Source organism: Neolamprologus brichardi, chromosome 8, assembly GCF_056152115.1.
Source record: "Neolamprologus brichardi isolate AB-2024 chromosome 8, ASM5615211v1, whole genome shotgun sequence".
Classification (NCBI taxonomy): Eukaryota; Metazoa; Chordata; class Actinopteri; order Cichliformes; family Cichlidae; genus Neolamprologus; species Neolamprologus brichardi.
Window position 1 is genome coordinate 5,119,449 of NC_142111.1, and position 23,874 is coordinate 5,143,322.

General features: G+C 38.9%; 1 protein-coding gene across 2 annotated transcripts in view; it reads left to right on the forward strand.

Annotated features, from left to right (window-relative positions):
* The window catches only part of slc39a11 (solute carrier family 39, member 11), a 179,344-nt gene that overhangs the window by 133,498 nt on the left and 21,972 nt on the right, over positions 1-23,874 (forward strand). For both annotated transcript variants that reach the window (XM_087845068.1, XM_087845069.1), the window contains exon 6: positions 22,000-22,167. In XM_087845068.1, the coding sequence (XP_087701194.1) occupies positions 22,000-22,167 (168 nt within the window). The remainder of the gene's footprint in view (positions 1-21,999; positions 22,168-23,874) is intronic.

Genomic DNA, 23,874 nt, shown 5'->3' on the forward strand with positions numbered 1-23,874 from the left:
ATATTGTTTAGTATTAAGCTTTGCTTGTTCCATATTCAGTTTTTCAGCAAAACGTGTTTGAGTCCATAAGAAAAGATTCGTTCTTATATCTGGAGGAATAAATATATTTCAATAAATATTTATGTTAGCCCGCAACTTTGTTCCAGTTTTGAATTTTGGCCCACTGTGTATTTGAGTTTGACACCCCTGCTGTAGATGATATTTTCAAAGTTCTCCCAGTTTTATGTTGATGAATGTTATTCTGAAATTATTCCACAATTTGTAGCTACAGTTTTTTGCAGATTGCTGAACCTCTGCCCATGTCTGAGATACTTTATTTTTGTACTCAGCAATGTTACTGACCTGTTGCTAGTAACCTAATTGGGTCCAAAGTGTTCTTCCAGCTGTGTCTTTGTAGTACCAAATCCTTTTTTATGCTTTTGTTGCCTTGTCCTAACTTTTTTGAGTTGCATTACTGCCATCAAATCTATCATGAAATAATAAAATATCGAAACATTTGATATGATCTCTATTTTCTATTGTTGATAAAATTTGGAATTTTGAGATTTGCACATCTTGAGATTTGTTTTCTGTTTCCACTTACCCTTTGCACAGCTTCCTAACTTTTTTTTGGATTTGGGTGTTTTAAATAAGTGTAATCTGTAAAGTTACAGTAAAGTTTTATCTTTATGACACATGCCTTTTCATCCCATCTTATGTACTTTTCTTTAAAGACAGTAGAGCCAGAAGGAAAACTGAAAAACCAGATCAAAGATCATTTATCTGTTGGACACGCTGGTCAAAAACACAATTATTTGGAACACTTGCTACATGCTTGTCAGTGTGATGCAGTGTTGTTATTTTAGAGATGGTTTGTTACAAGCCTGCGCCTTTACTTTCTTGAAGCCCCTTGTGTGACTTTGACAGTGACACTCTGTAAATGCCACTGAAAGAGGCGACCACATAATTAATCCAAAATGATATGGAGCATGAAGGATGCTTTTAATCACATTCGAACTACTGGCTTTATAGCTCTTAACCAACTTTGTGAGTTGACATTGCTAATTAAGCAACATAACCAGTGTCAAGGGTTAAAACACACTGATGCATACTTTGAGATGCACGTTGAATTTAGTCAATCACAAAGACATTACCTGTTGAGCTCCACTGACGACTAATGGCACCTGTGAAGCCACAGAAACACTGTCAAGCTTGACAGGACAGAGCAAAATAGTTTCAAAGTTTGGTAATCCTTTAATATCCCAATTAAATACGCTTTTTGCATGTAAAGTGTTATGTGTATGCTCCTGTGCTTCTATTTTTTGGACATTTTTGGATAGCATATGTATATTTGTGCCCATTACTCTCTCAAGTGAGAACACAGTGTCCTGCCAGCTGATTACAGAGTGATCTTCACACGTCTGTTGGTGTCAACGTCAGTTTATTTACCTTTTTGCTCTTATTTTCTCCAGTTGCTGTCATGAGTTTTAGAATATTTCATACTATCCATGTTGTATTTTGCCCTTTATTATTTATTTAAGTCTTCATCTATCGACACAAATACAAAATCCCTCCTACTGATAAAAACAAAATAAACAAAATATACACTGTCATGGTAAAAAGAGCGCACACTTTACTTCAAATCTCAGGTTTTACACTTAAGGAAATAAGAAAAATGATCTCGTTCTTACCATGTTTAAATTAGCTAACAAGTTCGTTAAATATATTAGATATTTAGTGGACAGATGTTTAACTTTTTTTACATGACACATGACATAATACACTGTCTCATTATTTATTGAACAATTATTAAACTCGTTATTTACCGAAGTCAAAGTCAAACAGCAGAAGCAGAGTGTGTCAAAAACTAAGTACACCACATGAGCTTGTAGAACCACCATAAGTTTCTCAAAGCTAGTGGAGATATCATGGCTCACTCTTCTTTACAAGGTTGCTTCAGGTCATTAAGGTCAGTGGGCATTCAATTATGCATAGCAGAGCTGGACCTTGGATGCGTCACTGCAATGCTTTACACAGAGGAGCTCGTTTGCAACTCATTGACTACTACTAAGTGGTCAGGTCCTCACCCTTCTGCCACCATGCTTGGTGCTGATATGCTGTGTTTTTGCTAAGTGTGGCATTATGGCCAAATAACCTTTAATGGCTAAGACTAGGATAGGTCATGTTTTGCCCATTTTGTAGACTCTTTTACGGACATCAAGTGGCATTGGTGTATATTGGTGCACATGTGTATTGAGAATGGGTGTATACTTGCCTTCTGAAAGTGTTGTTTGTATTCTATCATTTTTCCTTTTTCTGTTGCTTGTTAACCACAACTATGCCTGGCTCGTTGGCCAGCTTCTGCTCATCTCACTCCCATCTATAGAAACTAAACACAAATAATAAAAGTCCACTCTGGAAACTAACTAATAGTATAACATATATACTAATAACGAAATACAAAAGCTTGAGATACTTGTTTAAAAAGAAAAAAGAAAAAAAGCATATGTATACTTGTGCAGCTAACAAAAAGTAAACAAACAATGTTGGCCTTAACGAATAAAGCCAAGTGCATGTGCCAGCACACACGATGCCAACCCCTGGAGCTGGAACACCTGCATGGACTGCAGCTGCTATCAGCTACAACTGTGTTTGCCAAGTGAGTGTGTACATCATCAAATTGGCCCTCTGTGGAGAAGCATACAAGCAATAATGTCTTCCCTGTGGAGGTGTTCCCCATTTTTTGAGTGTGTTTTCTTTTTTGTTGTTATTATTATTGTTGTTTTGCTTATGGTGTGCTTTTCCGTCATGGGGTGTTGAATCAGATGACTGCTGACAGCTATCAGGCTTAATTGATTAATTCTGATTTAGTCATGCCCATATGGAGCTGCGACATTAGGAAAGGAGTTCACTGAATTAATTTCAAATTTAGACTAAGGCCTTTCAAAATTGAATATTTAGATCTATAATATAATTGGAATATAACTGATTTAAACAAATAGTTCAGCCACTGCTGGGCCACAACTATATACGAATGGCTGATTACAAGTTTAAGACAGGAATTACAAAGAGCAGCAATTTATAAGTTCCTGAAGTACCAGCATATTTACTCTGGATACCAAGATGGAGAAAATGAAGAGAACAAGAAAGGCTTAAGGAACAATAAATGTAAACAAAGTGAAGGAACAGGCCTGCTTTGTCCAGCAGACATTCCCTTTAGTGAATGCATATCTAAGTGTTTTTTGTTCATAGTATGTGTGCATGTGTTCATCGTCTTCTTTCCACTGCCTCCTTTAGGGGTTGCCACAGCAAAAAATTTAAATAAATTGAAAGGCTCAGTAACAGGCTTAGTAACACAAAAATAATGAATAATTCAATTTTACTACAGCAAAAGAGACAAGAAAAAAAGGGAAAAAAGAAATTGGATAAATAATGTGGTGATAAAATAAATACTATCAAAATAATTTTCTATTTAAATGAATGAATAAATAAATAAACTGTCCAAATGAAAATATAGCCTTATAATCTGTGAGTGAATTTAAACGTTGCTTCAGCAGTAAACCTTTTTTCACTGGCAGAACCAGAAGTTACTCTTTATATTTGAGACAAATTAACAACAACAAACAGTCACAACAGTCCTTTTTTTTGGCAAGCTGCAACTCCCCTTGTATGTTCACCTCTTAATGAGACACTTGAGTCTGCTTCTGAGACACGATCAGATCCACTCTGGGTGGAATTGGGGAAAGGCTTTCTCTCAGAGTAGCTTCCAGTGCTCTGAGTCTTTTTCGGGCTTTGGTCTTCGATGTGGCCACAATGGAAAATCCTGATTCACACAGATATGAAGTTGTGAACAGGAAAATGCCGTGGCTTGTGTTGGTAGCTCTCCACAAAACAGCGTGTCTACATGCAAACTGCTGTCCCAGCGATAACGAACAAAAACCAGAAGCAATGCACCATTTGCGACACCAGTGGAATGGAGTCTCTTTTGTCTAGTTGCAAAAGAGAAAAATTGACTACTTTTTATTCTTTGCAAAGGCTGATGCTGTCTGTCAAGGCCGTGTCCGTGATACGGTCTCACAGTGTCGTTTGAGAGTGGGATGGTCAGTAGCTTTGCAGTAGCCTCTTCGATCATCTCACGGCACATATCTACAGCAGCAGGCAAGATCAACTCCTGTGCTAAAGTGAAAGACTTTGTGCCACAAGTCCTGGTATGACGTTGCCAGCTTTTAAAGCACGTTTTGAGTTACCAGTCAGTAGCACAGGAGACCGTTTCTGCATCAGCAAAGTGTTTTGTTTTCTCTTGAAATATTCCACCGGCTTTCTTGCAAGCGTGGGATGTTTGGTAATTTCAAAGGCTTCAGTGCTTCATTGGGTATCATTAGTCCACACTCCACACATTGGGCTCTCAGGTCCGCCTCGTTTCCTCCGTTCACAAACCCATATTTCAGGAAGTCAGGGTTGTTCTCCCGCAACAATTTTGCCTTTTGGGAGGAGGGAGGAGGGGTTATTACTTCCATCTTCATTTTTGTGTTTTAAGAACTTCTCCATATCTTTTGCTAACTGCAAACGGCAGGCAGTGTGTCTTCTTCTGCTTGCTTATTGAGGCTGATTAAACAACTCCCACCAAGTGGTGGGAAGCTGTATTGTAACTGAGATTTTCATGGATAGCAGTAGTCCCTGGTGTCTTCAATTAATAATGCCCCACTGCCCTCACAGCCCACAGGTGTAGAACTAAAAGTTTATTGTGGCCCCATGGTTAAGAATCACTGTCCTATACTACCTCCAATTCTCAATACTTCACCACCACTAGGTCTCCTCTGTCCAGAAGGTTCACCAGATATCTTCTTCACAGGTTCCCTCTCCTCCACAGCTGTACCTAGTCCTCCGGTAACTCTTTCCTGCCACCAAGAGCCTGTCTCAACTCCACCCTGCAAAACATTCTTTCTTCTCCATGCTTAAATAATGAGTCCACTGGTTTATTGTGATTTAATTACTTCAATGAAAAGACATTTTCTGTCTACAGAGCCCCATAAGACCATTCTGAGATGTCTCGAGTAGTTTGTTGCACATATGATATTTTTACATTGTTACACTGTGACCTTTACTGGATTCTATTATTAGTTGCTTGTGTTTCTGATCTTTAAATCAAATCCTACATTTGCAGTCTTCATAGCACCATCAACACCTGATGCACCTTCTCTCATTTCCATTATTTATGTTGCTTTAACTTCAGTATCCTCTTCTCCACTCTATACATCCTTATCACTCGCACTCATACTTCTCTTTCTTTGCCTCAGTTTTGGATTCACCGTCAAGTACATATTCTCTGAATTTCTTCAATGTCTGTTTAAAATCGATTTGACCTGTCCCTTTCTGGTCATTCTCGACTGACAAAATCTGACAATGCATCACTCAGGTTAGGCAAAGGAACATTAGCTTGTCTCTGGCTGATAATATCTGTAATCAGTGTCATCCACTGCTAGTCTAACCATAACAGATTTCTCCTCCTTTGACATGTCATTTTTTTAGGTTAGTCTCGTGTCTGGATACTGGTACAATTTTCTTGTAGTAAAACTATTTAGAGCACCATGTTTTTCAAGCAGAGAGGTGAGAAGACCTGATGTGAAATAACCTTTAAACATGACTTCTTTGCCCCAGAGCTCTCAGTAGCCAGCAGTGGAGCACTCTGATTATACTGGGCAGCTCCCATGAAGCTGGTAGCTGCTGGCAGGTAAATGCTCAGGACAGCAGGTGAAAAAGAGGAAAAAGTGTGCTTTGTCAGTTTGGCTGAAAATGAACTCAAATGACATTCATCACATATAAATCAACATCCAGATGCTAGATCTCCTACTAAGAGGATTAAGTATAATTGGTACTGGAAAGTATTCACATTGCTTCACTTGTTCCACATTGTGTCATGATACAGCTTAATTCTAAAATGTGTTCCCTGAAATTCTTGCATAAGTATGAAAAATATAGCAAAAACAAATATATAACATGTACATAAGTATTCACAGCGAAATACTTGTTGAAGCACCTTTGGCAGCAAAAATCTTTTGGAATATGATGCTGCAAACTTGACACAATTATGTTTGAGTAGTTCCTCCCACTCCCTTTAAGCTCCATCACATTGGATGGGGTGGTCCACAGCCATTTTCAGACCTGTTCTGTTGAGTTCTAGTCTGGGCTCTGGCTGGGCCACTTAAGGACATTCATGAGGATGTCTCTGTACATTGCTGCATTCATCTTTCACTCAACCCTGACTAGTCTCACAGTTCCTGAACCAAAAAACATCCCCAGAGCATAATGCTACCGCCACCATGCTCCACTGTAGGGACCGTACTGGCCAGGTGTTGAGTGGTTTCTGGTTTCCTCCACACATGACACATTGCAGACCAAAGAGTTCAATCTTTGTTTCACCTGACCAGAGAATTTTGTTTCTCATGGTGTGAGAGTCCCTCAGGTGTGGTTTGTCATGTTCCTTTTCTGAGGAGGCTCTTTTGTCTGGCCACTCTTCCATACAGACTGTGTAACCATTTCTGCAGCACTGATTGGTGGAGTGCTGCAGAAATGGTTGTCCTTCTGGAAGCTTCTCCTCTATCTCTTTCCAGAGAACAACAGTGGAGCTCTGTCATAATAACCCTCAGGTACTTTGTCACCTCCCTGACTAAGGACCTTCTGATTGCTGAGATTACAAGGGCAGCCAGCTCTCAGAAGAGTCCTGGTGGTTCCGAACTTTTTCCATCTAATGAATGATTGGACATCACAATTTTGGGGGGGGATTGGAGTTACAGCTAGGTTATATTGGATTTACCCATGCTAATTTAAAAGAATTATTAAATAATACCATGTAACACGTCCTCATTTGCAAATAAAATCGAGGCCTACTTGATAACTAATAAATAGAAATACAGCAATTAGCTGCCTCTTCAGAGAGTTTCCATTTCACATATTATCTTGTTAAGTAGTTAGCAATGACCTTTGCTTGACAGAGCAGCACACCAGCTTGTTCTTTACCTGCTACACTCCAACGCAGAAAACACAAGACCTTTTATCACCAACAGCAAGATTGTGTAGTCTATCTGAACCCGGAATGAAAAACTTTGTGGAGAACCACAACAGCAACTGGTCAAGCAGAAGAAGCTGATCAGCTGTGACTGACTTTTGACAATAAGAGTGAGAAGATGGTAGAATGAGTGAGCAAATGCACTTGGGCAGATGCATAAATAAAGTCTATGTGTGCAAACACTTCCTCTGCTATTCTAACACGGGGACCCAGACCTCTGCAGAACTTAGAGACGCTTTACACAAACCTGGCCGGGAGACACAGTCACAGATTGGCATAGTCTTCATGTTAAAAAGTAATGTTACTGTTAGAGTGAATTGTTAAATGTTGTCATTTTTATGCTTACCATCTCTACATTGTTTTAACACTGTGATGAAAGGAATTTCCTTTTGTCCCCCTCCCCAGCCTCTCGAGGTTCTGAGGAGGAGGCCGGATTTGGGGTCATTTCGTGGTAGACACCAACGAGGCCTCCTTTGCAAGTGAATTGATCGATCGCTGACTGTCTTGTTTTCTTCATGATGAATAAGTCTCTAAACCAGCTGGGCTCGTGGAAACACAGACCCAACAGTTACATTACATGTTTTTTCAGGTTCTTCATCGAGCTTGTTAAAGAATTCTAAATTAGCATGGCATTACTTTTTTTGTTGTTCTTCTCTTGATCTAACAGGGCATGACTGTTTCCCTCTATTCCATTTCAGCTTAAAAATGGTAACATGACTAAGGGCACCATGTGTGCTCCACTGAGTGTATAAAATATATCTGTGTACAGGTCAAGGGTCTGATATTAGGTCTTTCAATTTTAGGTGGACCCATGCTGATCTTTTGTTGAATGTTTTTTGGGGAAAAAGCCAATTATCCCAAAGTTAAAAATACTTTTAAAAACTGGTCTTGTTTAAGGACTGCTTGTTGCCAAAAGAACCTTTTCAAAATGAAAACTAAACTAACATATTCGTTTTCTTACAGACAAAAACTTCCACTCAAACTGCACTATTGCCCCCTTTAGCATTTTAGAGCTAATGTTCCAATCGATCTGGCTTTAAGACCATGTAGCAAAATGGTTACATTTTCCGTGAATTCCAGTGTCTGATTAAGGTTCTGTGTTAAACGTGGCCTGACCTGTGACTTTATGGTCACTGTCTTATCTCATCTAGGAAAAGGCTGCTGTGTTCAGTCAAATCTGTGCACAGACCTGTTAATATACTTAATGTGATTATCACAAGATTTTTGACACTATTAAACTTATTTATTGCTGAGTGGAACTGCAAAGTGGGTGATCACTGTTCTTTTCCCACTACAATTAACACCTTTAAAATTTGAAATTGTCTTTTGACATCCCAAGAAAAAGAGCATAACGTATGCATCATTATTTCTAAAACAGTTTTGTTTGTTTTTTAAAACTGGGTGTTTTTCATTAACATTTAATGTTTTAGTGAACAGTGGAATAAAATGATAAAAAGATGCAATTTTCCAGAAACATTCACAAGAGACCAACTAAACAGACCACATGTGTTACACTGTTATTTTTTTCTGATTTGGTTAGTGGATGAAATGTAATAAATCACTCACTATTACACTGCTCGTTGTGTCTCAGCAGCATGACGTTGCAACGGCTGCTGAGGCAACTGTTGCTAATGACTACTCAATGTGATGAAAGATGACAGGTGGGAATCGAGGCTGCATGATAGATGTGTAAGGTCTGGTGTGTTAACTAGGCATGTGTAATGATGGCATATACGGTATCGTGTAAATATATATTTGATTTTGTTTATGGTTTTATTTATTTTATCAAGGATACATTTAAAAAAAATTAATATAGAAATATAAACATTACAATAATATGTGAATTGTGATTAATCTTGACTAAATTGAGCTATTATTTACAGTCTGGCTTTATAACATCAATTCTAGTATTTCTAAGATACATACTTGATGATGTGTATTTTGTATGTGTAGCTTGTAAAATGTTATAAAATACTATTAGGTTAAATCCCAAAGCATGACAAGGAAAGACTAACTAAAAACCAAAGCACACTGCACGGTCATATGGTAGCGACATGTCAGTCACAAGCTTTCATAATGGAGTTGAGTTAGGACCCACATACTGGACTGGACATGCAGGTTTTACAGAGTCTAAATCTGTAGCCAACAGAAATCCACAACATGGGGGTGAGAACATAAAAGCTAAAAAAGTCACTAAAGTGAGATGGGACTATTTATACACAGAGAGGGTAATCAGGATAATGGATAAAAGTAGGGTGGTGACACACGGCTGAACATGGGAAACAAGGAAACAAGATACATGAAGTGAAACTGGAAACATGACAAAGGAGACACTGATCAACAAAATAAAGTAGTAGCTAAACACAGAACCAAAAACATGTACTGAACATGAAGCATGAGCCTAGAATAATAAACCAAAACACCATGACGACTCGAGAATTTAACTATGAATAAGGAAATAGCCCAGTTTACAAATAACTCTCAACTCTGCTGAATCCGGAGTGTCCTGCACTGATATCCAAAGTTCAGCCAGTAATTACTCTGTGGATGTGCGTTTCTGAGCCATATCCATGTCAGTCAATCATCCCTGTCAGTGTTGTCATTGTAAAAGAGTTTCTAATCTTCTGAACGAGACTTTGCCAACTTTTCAGATCAATACTCAAAACTTCTTTTTACCAGTTCCATTTAGATGAGCTCTGACAATCACATTGTTCTCGCTCTGAAAGTTTATCCAACAACAGGAAACTGTCAAAGACGTGTCATTTATTATTGTTCAGATGAATGAACTGCTACTGAGCTGAGCCAAAGAAAGAGAGAAGAACCACACATTTGAATTCTAAAGTCCTGTGTTCAGATCATGAATGAGGCAGGAGGGCAGGCTACTGTGTTTCAATTCAAAAATAGTTTACAGTTTGTGAAGACTTTCTTTTATTTTTCTTTGTTTTCACAAAAAAGGAGCCTTTCCCTCTCTTGGGGACAAGAGAGGGAAAGCAGTTACTGTACTAATTAGACCATGGAAATATGATGAAGTTAATGTCCTTTTACCAAGTTGTCTGCAGCTGATACTATTTTATGCACTCATTTAAAGACAAAAATTCTACAAGATTAAGATCTAATGGCCTAAACGTGTGTACTGAGTCCTTGACAACAGCGTTCATTTTTCATCGTGTCTTGTCAGGTCTTTGTTTTGCATACATTATTAACGATAACCAAGGCAGAGGCAATGAAACCCACGTGTTTAGCTCACAGATACTAACTTAGTTTTTTGTAGTTACTGAATCTGGCATTGAAAATGTGATACCTAATATTATGTGGTGCACGGTAAATGATGCATGTACGATATTACTTTGTCTTGCTTTTATTCACATTCACCTGTGGTTAAGAAAATCAGAGCCACCCAGAGCAAGGGCAGAGCTGTGTAGGTGAACCGTGACACAGAAGAAGATGAGGACTGGATAGAGGAGAAGCATGGCAATTACTGATGAGCACTGAAGTGAAGAAAGAATGATTTAGGGTCAGCAAGCCAGTCCCAAAGAGAGGGATAAAGATGTTTGCAAGTTTTAAAGCAGGGGTTCTCATATTGCAGTCCGTGGTAACATTTTATGCTTCCCTGAAGCCAAACTAGGAAAAAACACACATATGGATGTATAGAACAATGCAGAAAGAAAGGAACATTGCTCTTAAAATTTAATCTCTCTGTTTCTAACACCTATAAATGGAGCATAGCGTTAGTTTAGTCACAAACGAATCCTTGACATTGTGTTTTATTTTTTGTTTGTTTGTTTTTTTGCAGTGAGCCCACTAAAAAAAATCATAAATTTCATTTAGTTTCTTACCTATTAGTTGTTTACTTTGGTGTAATATGAATTGCCATGGCGGAATTTTTCAGCAATAGGGACACTGTGAAACTTAACCTTGTAAAGGACAGGTTAAAGTCTAAAACGTATGCCCTCCTTCATACAGTGGCTTGCAAAAGTATTCGGCCCCCTTGAACTTTTCCACATTTTGTCACATTACAGCCACAAACATGAATCAATTTTATTGGAATTCCACGTGAAAGACCAACACAAAGTGGTGTACACGTGAGAAGTGGAACAAAAATCATACATGAGTCCAAACATTTTTTACAAATAAATAACTGCAAAGTGGGGTGTGCGTAATTATTCAGCCCCCTTTGGTCTGAGTGCAGTCAGTTGCCCATAGACATTGCCTGATGAGTGCTAATGACTAAATAGAGTGCACCTGTGTGTAATCTAATGTCAGTACAAATACAGCTGCTCTGTGACGGCCTCAGAGGTTGTCTAAGAGAATATTGGGAGCAACAACACCATGAAGTCCAAAGAACACACCAGACAGGTCAGAGATAAAGTTATTGAGAAATTTAAAGCAGACTTGGGCTGCAAAAAGATTTCCCAAGCCTTGAACATCCCACGGAGCACTGTTCAAGCCATCATTCAGAAATGGAAGGAGTATGGCACAACTGTAAACCTACCAAGACAAGGCTGTCCACCTAAACTCACAGGCCGAACAAGGAGAGCGCTGATCAGAAATGCAGCCAAGAGGCCCATGGTGACTCTGGACGAGCTGCAGAGATCTACAGCTCAGGTGGGGGAATCTGTCCATAGGACAACTATTAGTCGTGCACTGCACAAAGTTGGCCTTTATGGAAGAGTGGCAAGAAGAAAGCCATTGTTAACAGAAAACCAGAAGAAGTCCCGTTTGCAGTTTGCCACAAGCCATGTGGGGACACAGCAAACATGTGAAGAAGGTGCTCTGGTCAGATGAGACCAAAATGGAACTTTCTGGCCAAAATTCAAAACGCTATGTGTGGCAGAAAACTAACACTGCACATCACTCTGAACACACCATCCCCACTGTCAAATATGGTGGTGGCAGCATCATGCTCTGGGGGTGCTTCTCTTCAGCAGGGACAGGGAAGCTGGTCAGAGTTGATGGGAAGATGGATGGAGCCAAATACAGGGCAGTCTTGGAAGAAAACCTCTTGGAGTCTGCAAAAGACTTGAGACTGGGGCGGAGGTTCACCTTCCAGCAGGACAACGACCCTAAACATAAAGCCAGGGCAACAATGGAAAGGTTTAAAACAAAACATATCCATGTGTTAGAATGGCCCAGTCAAAGTCCAGATCTAAATCCAATCGAGAATCTGTGGCAAGATCTGAAAACTGCTGTTCACAAACGCTGTCCATCTAATCTGACTGAGCTGGAGCTGTTTTGCAAAGAAGAATGGGCAAAGATTTCAGTCTCTACATGTGCAAAGCTGGTAGAGACAAACCCTAAAAGACTGGCAGCTGTAATTGCAGCAAAAGGTGGTTCTACAAAGTATTTACTCAGGGGGCTGAATAATTACGCACACCCCACTTTTCAGTTATTTATTTGTAAAAAATGTTTGGAATCATGTATCAAGCCACTGTATTTACCAAATCTATCCACTGCGCCAGATTGGAGTCTTTATTTGCTTTAATTTGCCCCAAGTTGCTGCAATTCTGCAAGCTACTTTGTCACCCTCTGGCACCACAACTCCACCTGTCATGCTGCTCCTGATTTAATCTTCTCTGTGTTGTAACTGGCTCTGTAGTGTGATGCGCAGCTGCTGCTCTTCCAGTTTCTGGCTTTTCATGTATGAGCATGGACAGAGTCTGGCTTCACACTATTCAGCTTAAGCCCTTTAACCACAAGGACAACATAGCTATTTGTAGATACTGCATAGAGACGACACAAATCTGAATCTGAATCAGAATCTGATTGCCACGTTGCAGGGTGAAGAGACCGAGTCACAGCGTGTGTGTGTGTGTGTGTGTGTGTGAGAGAGAGAGAGAGTGAGTGTGTGAGAGAGTGAGAGAGAGAGAGGAAAGATGAATATGTGCGAATTAATGCATTACTGCATCTAAATAATAATAATCACAATTTGTAGAATATTCTGTTTTCTAGTGTATGTCATATGTGTATACTGTATGTCTTTGTGTGTTAATATCAGTATTTACATTGGAGTTAGTAATGCCAATACTTTAGTCTGCTGTCTCACTAATGGAAGGTTGTCAGAGTTTGCTTTACCTGTTAGATCTGTTAGCTTGTGTTATATGTATTCAAAAGAGAAACCCAAACACAGACACTGACTTGGTGCAAAACTCAACACATATTTTATTGAAGATGCTGATTTTACAAAAGCAAAAGGCCAAGAACCTTAACAGTCTATATATGAAAAATGCATGAAAGACTAACAACAGAAAGCATAAATAGACAGGGGACTATAAAGCAGTGAGAGTAGCACAGGGGCTGGGAAATGACTCAAGGGATGTAGACTATCTGACAAAGACTGAGAAAATAAAAACAAAATAAACCAAATTTAAAAAAAAAAATACATGTCATCACATCTCAGAAAATTCTTAACACAAAACAACTCATCTGTGACGTTTCACTAAGAGAAATGAAGTGTGCTTTCCACACAACTAGCTAACCTGACCTGACCTCTATGTTTCTGGCCCGTTTGTCCTCCTACTGTTTCTTTGTCTTTCTTTTACTCAGTGATATCTATATAGCATTTTTTCACACCTGCCTAAAACCTATGCACAGCACTGTATATGTAACACACACACACACACACTTTACTCATTGTGTTACAGGGAAAATAAAGAGTGGCACCTGCTAACATTTTCTTTCACGTTGGCTTCTCGTCCATGAATCACCAGTTGTTTCTACAAGCTTTAGCCTGGGAAGTAAATGGATTTCATTGTCATATGCAACTTACACAGAACAGAAACAGCTAAATCTCTTACAGCCCTTTAAACATTATTGTTTGTGGCTTTTGATACATTTTTACAAGTTTAACTTTAACTGCAAAAGAAATCCACAGATGCAGACCAAAGGAAAAGTAGAAAAGTTAATTAATCTCAAAGAGGCCTGTGTGCCTTCTGTAGACTTAAACTCCATAAAAACTGGAGGAAAACACATTTCAAAGCAGCACTATCATCAAAATACCAAACCAGCAAGTGTAACCAAATAGTCAAGAGACTGGTCATTAAAAAAGGCCTTCAGATGGAGCCAAGGACAAACTTTATAAACAAGAAATCCAAATAAAAAAACACTTCAATCATCTGCACAACGTCAGATGTATAAAATGTGTGCAGTGCATTTGTTAACCTCCTCAAGTGACCTTCTCCATAAGAGCTTAAGCACCAGTGGACGAAAATAATACACATTTCCACCTATGTTTGCACTTAGAGACAAACACCACATTATTTGAACCACTGCAAAGTACCATCGCCTGAATTTGTATGGCATGTGTTACCGTTGACCTGAAATGAAAATCAGACTCTTTCTCCTGTGGTTGAAACATTGCTTAATTCAGGATGTTTCTCAAAGGGTTTACAGTTTGTTCCCTGGAGGGAGAGCTTCATTGTGGACGCACTCTATAAAATACACTACTACGGTCTTTGTGAGAAAACTGTGAGGTCAAGTTTAAACCACAAAGCTGATTCTCTTGCTACACCAGAGTAGGTTATCTTCAAGATTGTAGAGGAACGCATTTGAAATCACCCCATACTGTCCAATAAGTGTTGTGGAAAATAGACTCATGATTCTTGGAAGACCCTAAAAGAGAGTCTATATCAGGGATGTCAAACTCATTTTATATCGCACTTTGATCTTAAGTGGGCCGGACCAGGGAAACGGCCAGTTCCAACGGTGTAAAGAAGTTTAACTACACAATTAAAAAATGCAAGAAAACATGCAATGTCAATGGCACATTTCTTTTTCTACGTGATAAAGAAATGCTGCTGTAGTAATTGTAACAATCTGAGCTTAAATCATATGAAATAAATGTGTTTGCTACAATGTGCTACAAATGTGCAAAGGTAGTGCATGGTCGAGAAAGTTTTGTAGTTATAAAACAGAAACATTTTGTTAATTTACAGATAATGCCATTTAAAAAATAAACATTTAAACCCAGTGTAAAATACAAAAAAAAAAAAGCATTTCTTTATAAATAAATTTATATTTATTGGTAACTACAACCAATGAAAATGTGGGAGATAAATGTGGGTGATGAAAAGGTTTGCTGTCCCGCATAAAATGAGACGACTGGTCGCTCAAACAAACTGAAACACAAAAAGTTGAATAGTTGATAGTTGAAAATTAGGAACTCTCATTTCATTGTTTATCTTTTCTGTCTATATCTCTACTTCTTTATAATGTCTGTAATGTATTTAACAGTAGCCAGAAGCTATAAAACCAATGAAAATAGAGTTCAAAATCTATGTGCTGATTCACATTTTTCAAAACTACCCAATGTGTCAGATTGGAGTGTGTTCCAATCTGTTTTGCAAGCAATTTTAAATCCCTTTCATTGCTCTGGAAGCACAATGAAAGCATGGAAGCATATGATATAATATAATCCTAAAACAGGGCCTTGTACTCGCTGACCATATATAAGATTTACAAGATTACTAGATTTGAATTAGCATATACTTTTATATTTATTACTTGCTCTTATACCACAAAACTTTGCTTCTTAATAAACAAGGCAATTGTAATTTCATCCACACTACATATACTTCTAATTAAAGTATTAAATCTTAATGAAGGGGCAGCAGTGCTGATGCATCTTTGGGCATCATTTGTATAAGTAAAAGCACAGTAATGCTATCCAGCATCTTTCCTGTTACACACGCAGCAGCAAGGCATTATCACAGTGGTTGTACTGTAGTCATGTTTATGTGACCACCTTTCATGACGGTTGATTTTATGTGAAGATGAATAAGACAATATCCTGGATATATTGTAAAAGGTGTTACAGGCCGCTGACTTCAAAAAACAATGAGCAATATTTAAATTAGTATGGAGGGTTTCCTCTAGATAATTGCAATGCACATCATTGCTTCTCTTGTGACAGTTTATCAAGGATGCAAGTAAATGAACTATATAGTTTTTCGCAGTGTTAGCAGATTCATCCCGAAAAGGCCAAAAGTGTAATTCAGTAGTGCAAATGTGTGGTGTGTCCAAGTGAGAAGTAAAGAACAGCCGAGGGGTAAAGCAAACCGTTATAGACTGATATTCAGACAGCGCGAGAGGCTGCTCACTGCCATAATGAAGACCTCTCAGGCCTCTGTGTTAACCTGCCCAATTGTGTTGTCAGTTTTCTTTTGTGCCTCTTACAATGTGTCATTATTTTGATTGGCTGTCATTGCGTTTCTTTTAATTTGATTGTCTGTGTCGCGCTCGAAGATTATTTCCACTGATCACTGTACCATTTTCAGGTTATTTCAGAGTAAAATTATTATAAGATGTGAGACGCTGCACTATACAAAGAAGGTTCCAATCAGGTGTGTCAGCAGCTTTTCACAAAAATTAATCATAAATAGAGAGAGATAGAAAAAGAAAGTGAGCTTTCATTCAGCTTTTTATTTCCAGCAGCAAGATCAAAACCCCCGAAGAAAAACTAAGACCTCCGACTTCAATGTGAGGTGCCGGTGCTTTGTTCACTTCTGAAAATTGAGGCTTCTTTTGAAATGCCACAGATTTGACAAACAGTTGCTGTCAAATTGTGTATCTTATCTATCTGATACGCTCCTCTCCCTCACCTCTCCAAACAGCTGTTTTTGTTTTCTCATCACAGTCATCCTCTCTCCCGTCTCCCCTCCTGTTCTCGATTGATGAGAACAGCAGAAATGTTTTGGAATGACTTGACTACAGTGACATGTTACGCTGTGCTAAGTTGCGCCTCAGAGATACTTCAAATACTGGGTGTGACCAAAATCTTTGAAAGCCACTTAGCTAACCTAGCTTGCTCCTCGAAGAGCCACACTCTTCATTAACTTGGCATGGAGCAGCAGATGAGGCAGTGGCACCGTCACGTCCTGACTCATCTGCTGCTACAGCAACAGGAGGCAACTCTTCCTACCTCCGGATGAAAACTGTGACAAACCGTGTAGTCTCTCTTTTTTTTCTCAGTCTCAGGATTCTGTCACACAACATGTGCCCAAGCCAAGTAGTCTCAGATCTGCTGCCTGAATGACAAACAGGAGACCAAAAAATTAACATTCCTGGAATATTGTATTACTTTCTGGGACTCCACGGGAGAGCAGGAGATTTTTCCTTTCTAGCCATAGCTGTTTATATAAATGTCAGTATTTGCAGATGTATAGCATCGATAAGTACTATCTAATTTTTATTATAGGATTGTTTTATGATGCTGTTGTTGTCACCACACGGGGTAGCAGGCATGTGGGCAGACAGTTTGGACACCCAACTTTTGCGAACACGAGAACAAGGTGACGTGGAATTTTCAAACTGATACCGTAGCATCTGTGGTATCATAGGTGTACGTCTACCAAAAGTCTTGGATGAGTTTGAATCTTGGTCAAGTTTTCTGAAAATCTTGTGAATGTGGTAACTTGAGAAGTAAGTCACCGAGGATTTTCACATTTATACGATGGAGGACATACATTTGCAGCACTAGGAGGCTGATGGACAGCACTGGTGGCTAATCAGCCAATTTGTAGAACATTTCCTGCTTCACTATCTCCAACTTGGCAAAATCTTTATGGTACAGTTTGAACATATAGAATCAGTGCTGTGAAATTTTAGCTGTGTATTTAATGGTCAGGGCAACATGGTGAGGCAGCATGGTGGCACAGCGCTTACCACTGTAAGAAGGGTTGGTTCAACTTCACCATCTGGCCGGGACAAAGGCTTGCATGGCTTCTCTCTAAGTACTCCAGCTTTCTGCATTCAGAGATAGGTTAGGGTTGTTAGGGTTAGGTGAATTGGTGATTCTAAATTGCCCATAGGTGTGGATGTGAGTGCACCTAGTTGCCTCTATCTCTGCGTTAGCCCTGCAACAGTTTGGCAATTTATCCGTGGTAGCTAGGATACGCTCCAGAGGATGGATGGATATCAGTATGGTATATGGAGATTTTACAGCAGCCATTATTATGTTCAAAATTTCCTACCATTAATGTTTTTGTAAATCGGAGATGTTCATGAAGAAGGCTTGATGGATTTAAGGCGGAATGACAAATTTGCTTCACAGTTCAAATCAGGCATGAAGGTTTCTTTAGCATCATTATGCAAAAATGGCGCCCTCTGTCTACTTGTTAGCTGTGCAAGCAACTTTAGGCCAAAAACTGTGATGATTTATAGACTTTTACAACATCTGTAATGATGACTGAAAATTTGTTTACTATGGCTATAATCAGGTCAGATTTTCAGTGCTGTATTTGCTTTCTTTATGAATGAATCCTTTTGTGGCTGCAATAGTATTCAATGTTTTGGCCTTCAGGAAACAACTGCCTCTGCTGCTACAGGCTTTTTGTGTACAATCTTGAAAAAGGGAAATGTTCACAAAATAAACTGCATTTCGTGGTTGGTTGGTGGTTTGTTTGTTTTTTTGTTTGTTTTTACTAGGACGGCAGGCATTTCTGTGGAGCAGCGAGTCTTTTTATTTTCACTTCATTCAAGTCCAACAATGGCAGGTCAACGTGTGTGTCCTTGTGGAGAACAGTCCTTTCTGAGGGAATACTGATGAAAAGTATATCTGCATACTCTCAGTCACCAGGCACCTTTATGCCCTTAGTTAGCAAGTAACTTTGAGAGATATTTATCCACGATGTACTCTTCCACCTGCCTCATTCTTTTTTCTTTTTTTTTTCTTTTTTTTTTAACTCTGTCTCAAACTGTAAATAGCTAAATTTTAAAAGGGTACAATGTGACAGGATCCCTATTGAACGTACAAAGGGTCATTTCATGGTTTCTTCTTTGGTAGACCAAATGAGCTAAAAGACTGATACAAAGAGTGACTATATTGGTCAGAATAGGTTCTGGTGAAATATTTTATTAAAGACAGTGAGCCCTATCAGTATCAAGGCCATGAATGGCAATAACAGAGGGCTGATAAAAGCAGCTACTAGCAAATTTAGGGGTTGGAATGCCAGTCACGTCCGTAGCCATGTATTCATTCATACTCGCCACTACCAACCCTAATAGGTTTACTCATATCTTTCTTTCTGTGTGAAGTTTAATTCATTAAATACACACACAGTTAAAAGTTTGGCCACACCTTCTCAAGGAAGGATCTCAACTAAGGACAAAACTAGAAATGGCTTATTTAGTGTCCAAAGTGGATTTTTGTTATTTGAGTTTTTTTTATAGATGCGATTTATAGAAGCAGCTGCTGGCCAACAAACCAGACATAGTTGTGGTTAACAAGGAGCAGAAAAAAAAAAAAGACTTGAGTAGAAACTTTCAGGCTACGTCCACACGTACCCGGGTATTTTTGAAAACGCAGATTTTTCTATGAGTTTGTACCTTTCGTCCACACGTAAACGGCGTTTTCGGTCACTGAAAACAGAGATTTTTAAAAACTCCGGCCAGGGTGGATATTTTCTAAAACTCCTTTTTTGCATTTACGTGTGGACGAGAAAAACTGAGAAAACGCAGCGTCAAAGGTGTGCACCTTTTTTGACGTCACACTGTGTGCCACGTTATTGTTTCGGTGAAATGAATTTCTACAATACTGTTACTGTTACTTGTACTCTCTGCAGTGTTTAAATGCTTACATATATACACACAGTTACTGTCCCTCCACACATACGACTCGGTTCTGCTTCTATGCCCCAGCTTTGTTTACTTTTTCCCACCGAGGCTTCTAGACTTCTGATTGGCCAACATTTCTACACGGTTAACAATATATCGCCACCTGTTGCTTTGGCATGTTCCTAGCAGCGTTTTCCTTCATTTCTGCATTTACGTGTGGACGGGATTATTTTTTAAAACGAAAACAGAAAATCTCCGTTTTCAAAAATACCCGTGTACGTGTGGACGTAGCCTCAGAGTATACACCCTGTCTCAATATACATATATATACATCTATGTATTGAATCATAACATTTAGAGTAGAAGAGAAGATTATCTTTATTAAGACAATTATCTTGTGGTACTTGTGCATATTTGGGTATTTGTGTTCAGCTAAAAAATGTTTTTTTTAAACATGAAAATTTCCAGTAGTCAAATAGTTTGGGAAGTTAAATTGGTGAGAAATACACAGCGAATTTCCTTTCTGCTTGGCTGAGGTTGTTACAGAGAGTGCACTGCAAGCTAAAGTCCAGATTGTTTGACCTTTACTCACCAATAATTGCAATTTACAGCCCCCTACATAGTAAGAACAAGACACTTGGAACACATTAATAGAGGTCAATTGCTTGTGTTCAGCAATGTATGTGAAAAAAAAGAGACCAATGCAGGGATGGGGAGGGCGGCCGAGTCTTTGACTAAACGCTGCAAACTGAATTATCCACTCGAGGGCATCTCTCATGGCATTTCATGAGAAGAGCAGGTTTTGGTCATTTAAACCATTCCTGGTGCATCTACAGCGCCTCTGCTTCTAGACAGTCTCCTTTGATTGGAAACCTATAAAATATTAAAAGCATTGCACCATTTAGTCAGCTAATCATCATTATGTTCATGATGTACCCAACATTTTTCAGCTGTTTGATGGTGTCTGTCCATTTTGGGCTTATTTTGGGTTTTTTATAACAACAAAATGTAATTTGCTCCGTCTGCGTAACCTCCATCAGGAGTTTTGTGCAAATTAAATTGTCTTGGGCCATTAACTTTGGTTTATGACACTGACAGATGTTGTATTGCTAGTAATTGGACTGATATGCGACAAATCTTGAGCATTTTTCTTTTAATGAAAGTTTTACTTTTCATCTGTCAGCCTGTAAATACAAATTTGGTGACTGAGGTGCTAATCAGGCTTGAAGCAGCCAGCCGAGGCAGATGATCTTCTCTGTAATAAACCCATTTGTCATTTAAGTTGTCCTTTGATCTTGTGGGTAATTGCTTCCTATGTGTCGCGCATCACTGCAAGTTTTCGTTGAATAACAGAAAACGTGCATAGTTCACGTGAGTCACAATTATAAGGATTCTGTGTTTGAAACGTCGACATTCAGACTCACATAAGCGCTGATTGGCATTTCAAAGACCTTAATTAGCCTGATTAATGTAGTTCTGATTGTCTTTATAGGATGCACCTCTTGACACCTTTATTCTATTGCAATCAAGGATCAACTCTACAGCAGATTTGTTGTAAATCCACGCAACCATCTGAGTATATAAACAAGGCTTCAACGTGTGGCTGAACTCAAGAAAAAGCTGTGAATGCTGACTCCCAATCCTCCTCTACCAACCCTACCTATTCTTTATGATCGTAGTCAAAGATAGGGTTAAAATCTGCTGCCATATGCCATAATTAGGAGTATCATTTAAGCCATATCAGGAAGGATTAGGGCTGCGGTCGACCCTGCCACTATGAAATGGATGAATAACGAAAAATAAGAGGGAACAATGAAGAAGCCGAATGTTAATGAGGAAATCCTCCCTTCCTACTTTTACACGTCCTCACGCCTCGCTGATTGCTGGACAAGGTTTCCTCAGAGTGTTTTGTTTCAGGAAAAGTCACAAGAATAGCCACAGTCAAAGAGAAGGGTGTCTGGCGCTGTGGGGCAATCCACCAAGCAATTAAAGCCAGCCTGCGGTCAAAAAGTACTTAAACAAGTCTCCCAGCCATGTTTGGAAGCAACACTTGTAGGCAGGTTGAAAGGTTGTAATCCCAGTGTGCATGTCGGTGTTTCTTAAAAAAGGGATTCTTGGAGTTCTTCTGAGTTTTTTATTTATTTATGTGCTAAACTTGCAATTACAAGCAAATTCTATTGGGTTCAGCTCTGGCTCGGGAGGTGCACCAATCTGGAGGTTGGTAGTTAGACCCTCGGCTGAAAACCAATCAATCCATCTGTTTCTGGTAATTAAAGGGCTTTACAGTAAACACATAGATTTAAAATGAATCCTGTGTTAATGGGTGGATGTGGCCTGCAGTGTGAAAGTACTTTGAGTGGTGAAAAAGAAGTGCTGTCTAATGTTTGTTATCCTCTGTTAAACAGATAAAATTGAGAATGGAGACGTCTACCAGAGAAGGAAAGGACTTCCTTCGAGCAGCTCGGGTGGACATGAAACAGGAAGTAAACAACAGGAAGTGGCTGAACAGAGAGGCAGCAGCTGGCGACGAATTCTTCTCCTCATCCTAGCCATCACTATCCACAACATCCCGGGTGAGTACAAACCACAGGACATGAAGTTTTGCTTGGGAACGTAAATTGAATTCAAACAATACGGCTTCTTTTTTTAATGATTAAGAGTGTTTTTCTTTGTTGTGGGGCGAAAACACATTTTAGCTATAACCTTCCATCAATGTAAACAGACTGAATGCCTGCACTCACTGATAAATACTCTTCGCCTTTATTGTGGTTTATATCTGCAAAATGGTTGTTGTTTTTTTTCCTCCACAACAAAGACGACGACTATGTATCGGTAATTTTTTTTCTAGGGGCGTTAAATCGAATTCAAATAAGCAGTCTTCTTCTTTATCAGTTAGTGCCAGCACTATGTCTGTTTTTCTCTTTTTGCTACAACTGTGCATCCAGTACATTGTTTAAGATATCCAGAATACAATCTTTGTTTTTCATTGAGTGACTGTTACAGTCATTTTTGTGGCTCTGGTTTGAGTTCCTGAATGAATGCATATATGCCTGCAGGAACAACATCAGCTGTGACCTGGAAGCAAAGCTTTCTGTAACAGGCAGCGCAGCACCTAGAAGCTTCTACTCAGGTTTTCTTGTTGACTCTAAGTGATGAAAAAATATTTTATTATGATGATGAAATGTTTTCCCAAATCATGAGCAATAGTTGCACCACAGAACTTTTACAGGGCTGACTAAGCACCCACTAATGATGCTAATGATAAACAGACAGTTAAGGGCAGTAATAAATTTGGGTTCATGTTGCTCTTGACTTTGCTGTCAACACAGCTTGAAAACTTTGTCTAAAATTTATTTGGCAGTTTGATTTAACTTTTCAGTATGGCAACGATATTATTTGGTTGTTTCAACAGTCCACCAGTTTAGTACAGACTGAAATAAATAAATAGTTATTGGATATGGATATTTTGACGTGCTTTCAGAAGACTTCACTTGTAATGCCACCGGGATGGTTGAAAAACAATGCTGTTTTTCAACCATCTTGATCGTCGCATTCATGCCAACTTTGAATTTTAGGCGACATGATACAAAGATACTAATGTATCATGGTATTAGCCTGCTAGTAGCAGCATATGGCAGCATATAGTCCAGCTTCACTGGTTGTTGTATTAGTGGCACCATTGAGCCTTTTATTAAGTGTAGCCAGTGACTGAAAAGTTCTTCAGTTGTTTGGGTCATGACTAAATAATTACTATATAGCAGCATGTTAATCTAAGTGGTAAACTTTATCAGCACAATTAATCATTGTCCAATACTGTGATCATCCACAGTGGATTAACGTAATCACATGACATTTTTAACTAATGCATTAATATAATGAATTACTGGAATAAATGCAGTCATTATATACAATCATGTTGTTACCTGCACTGTGAAGTTTTTTCATTTATCTGTCCGATGATTGGGCAGAAAGAAAAAGCTATCTACAAAAAGCAAACATCAAATGTGCATTTTTCTTCTGACACTAGAAAATGTAAACTTTGAAAAGTAATTGTACTGTGCTGCTAACATCGTTTTTTTACATGCAGCTCCGTGTTAAATACAAAGCTAGCAAAGAATCCAGGGTGATGTTAAAGCTGAGTGTATGCTAACCAGAGCCTGATCTTCAACAGGCAATGCTGAAGATCATCGAATAACTCGTTAGTACTTTATGTTACTGTATTGAGTAACGTACAATAACAAGCAGTCAGGCCTGTAACACCGCAGCCTCCATTTCTACCT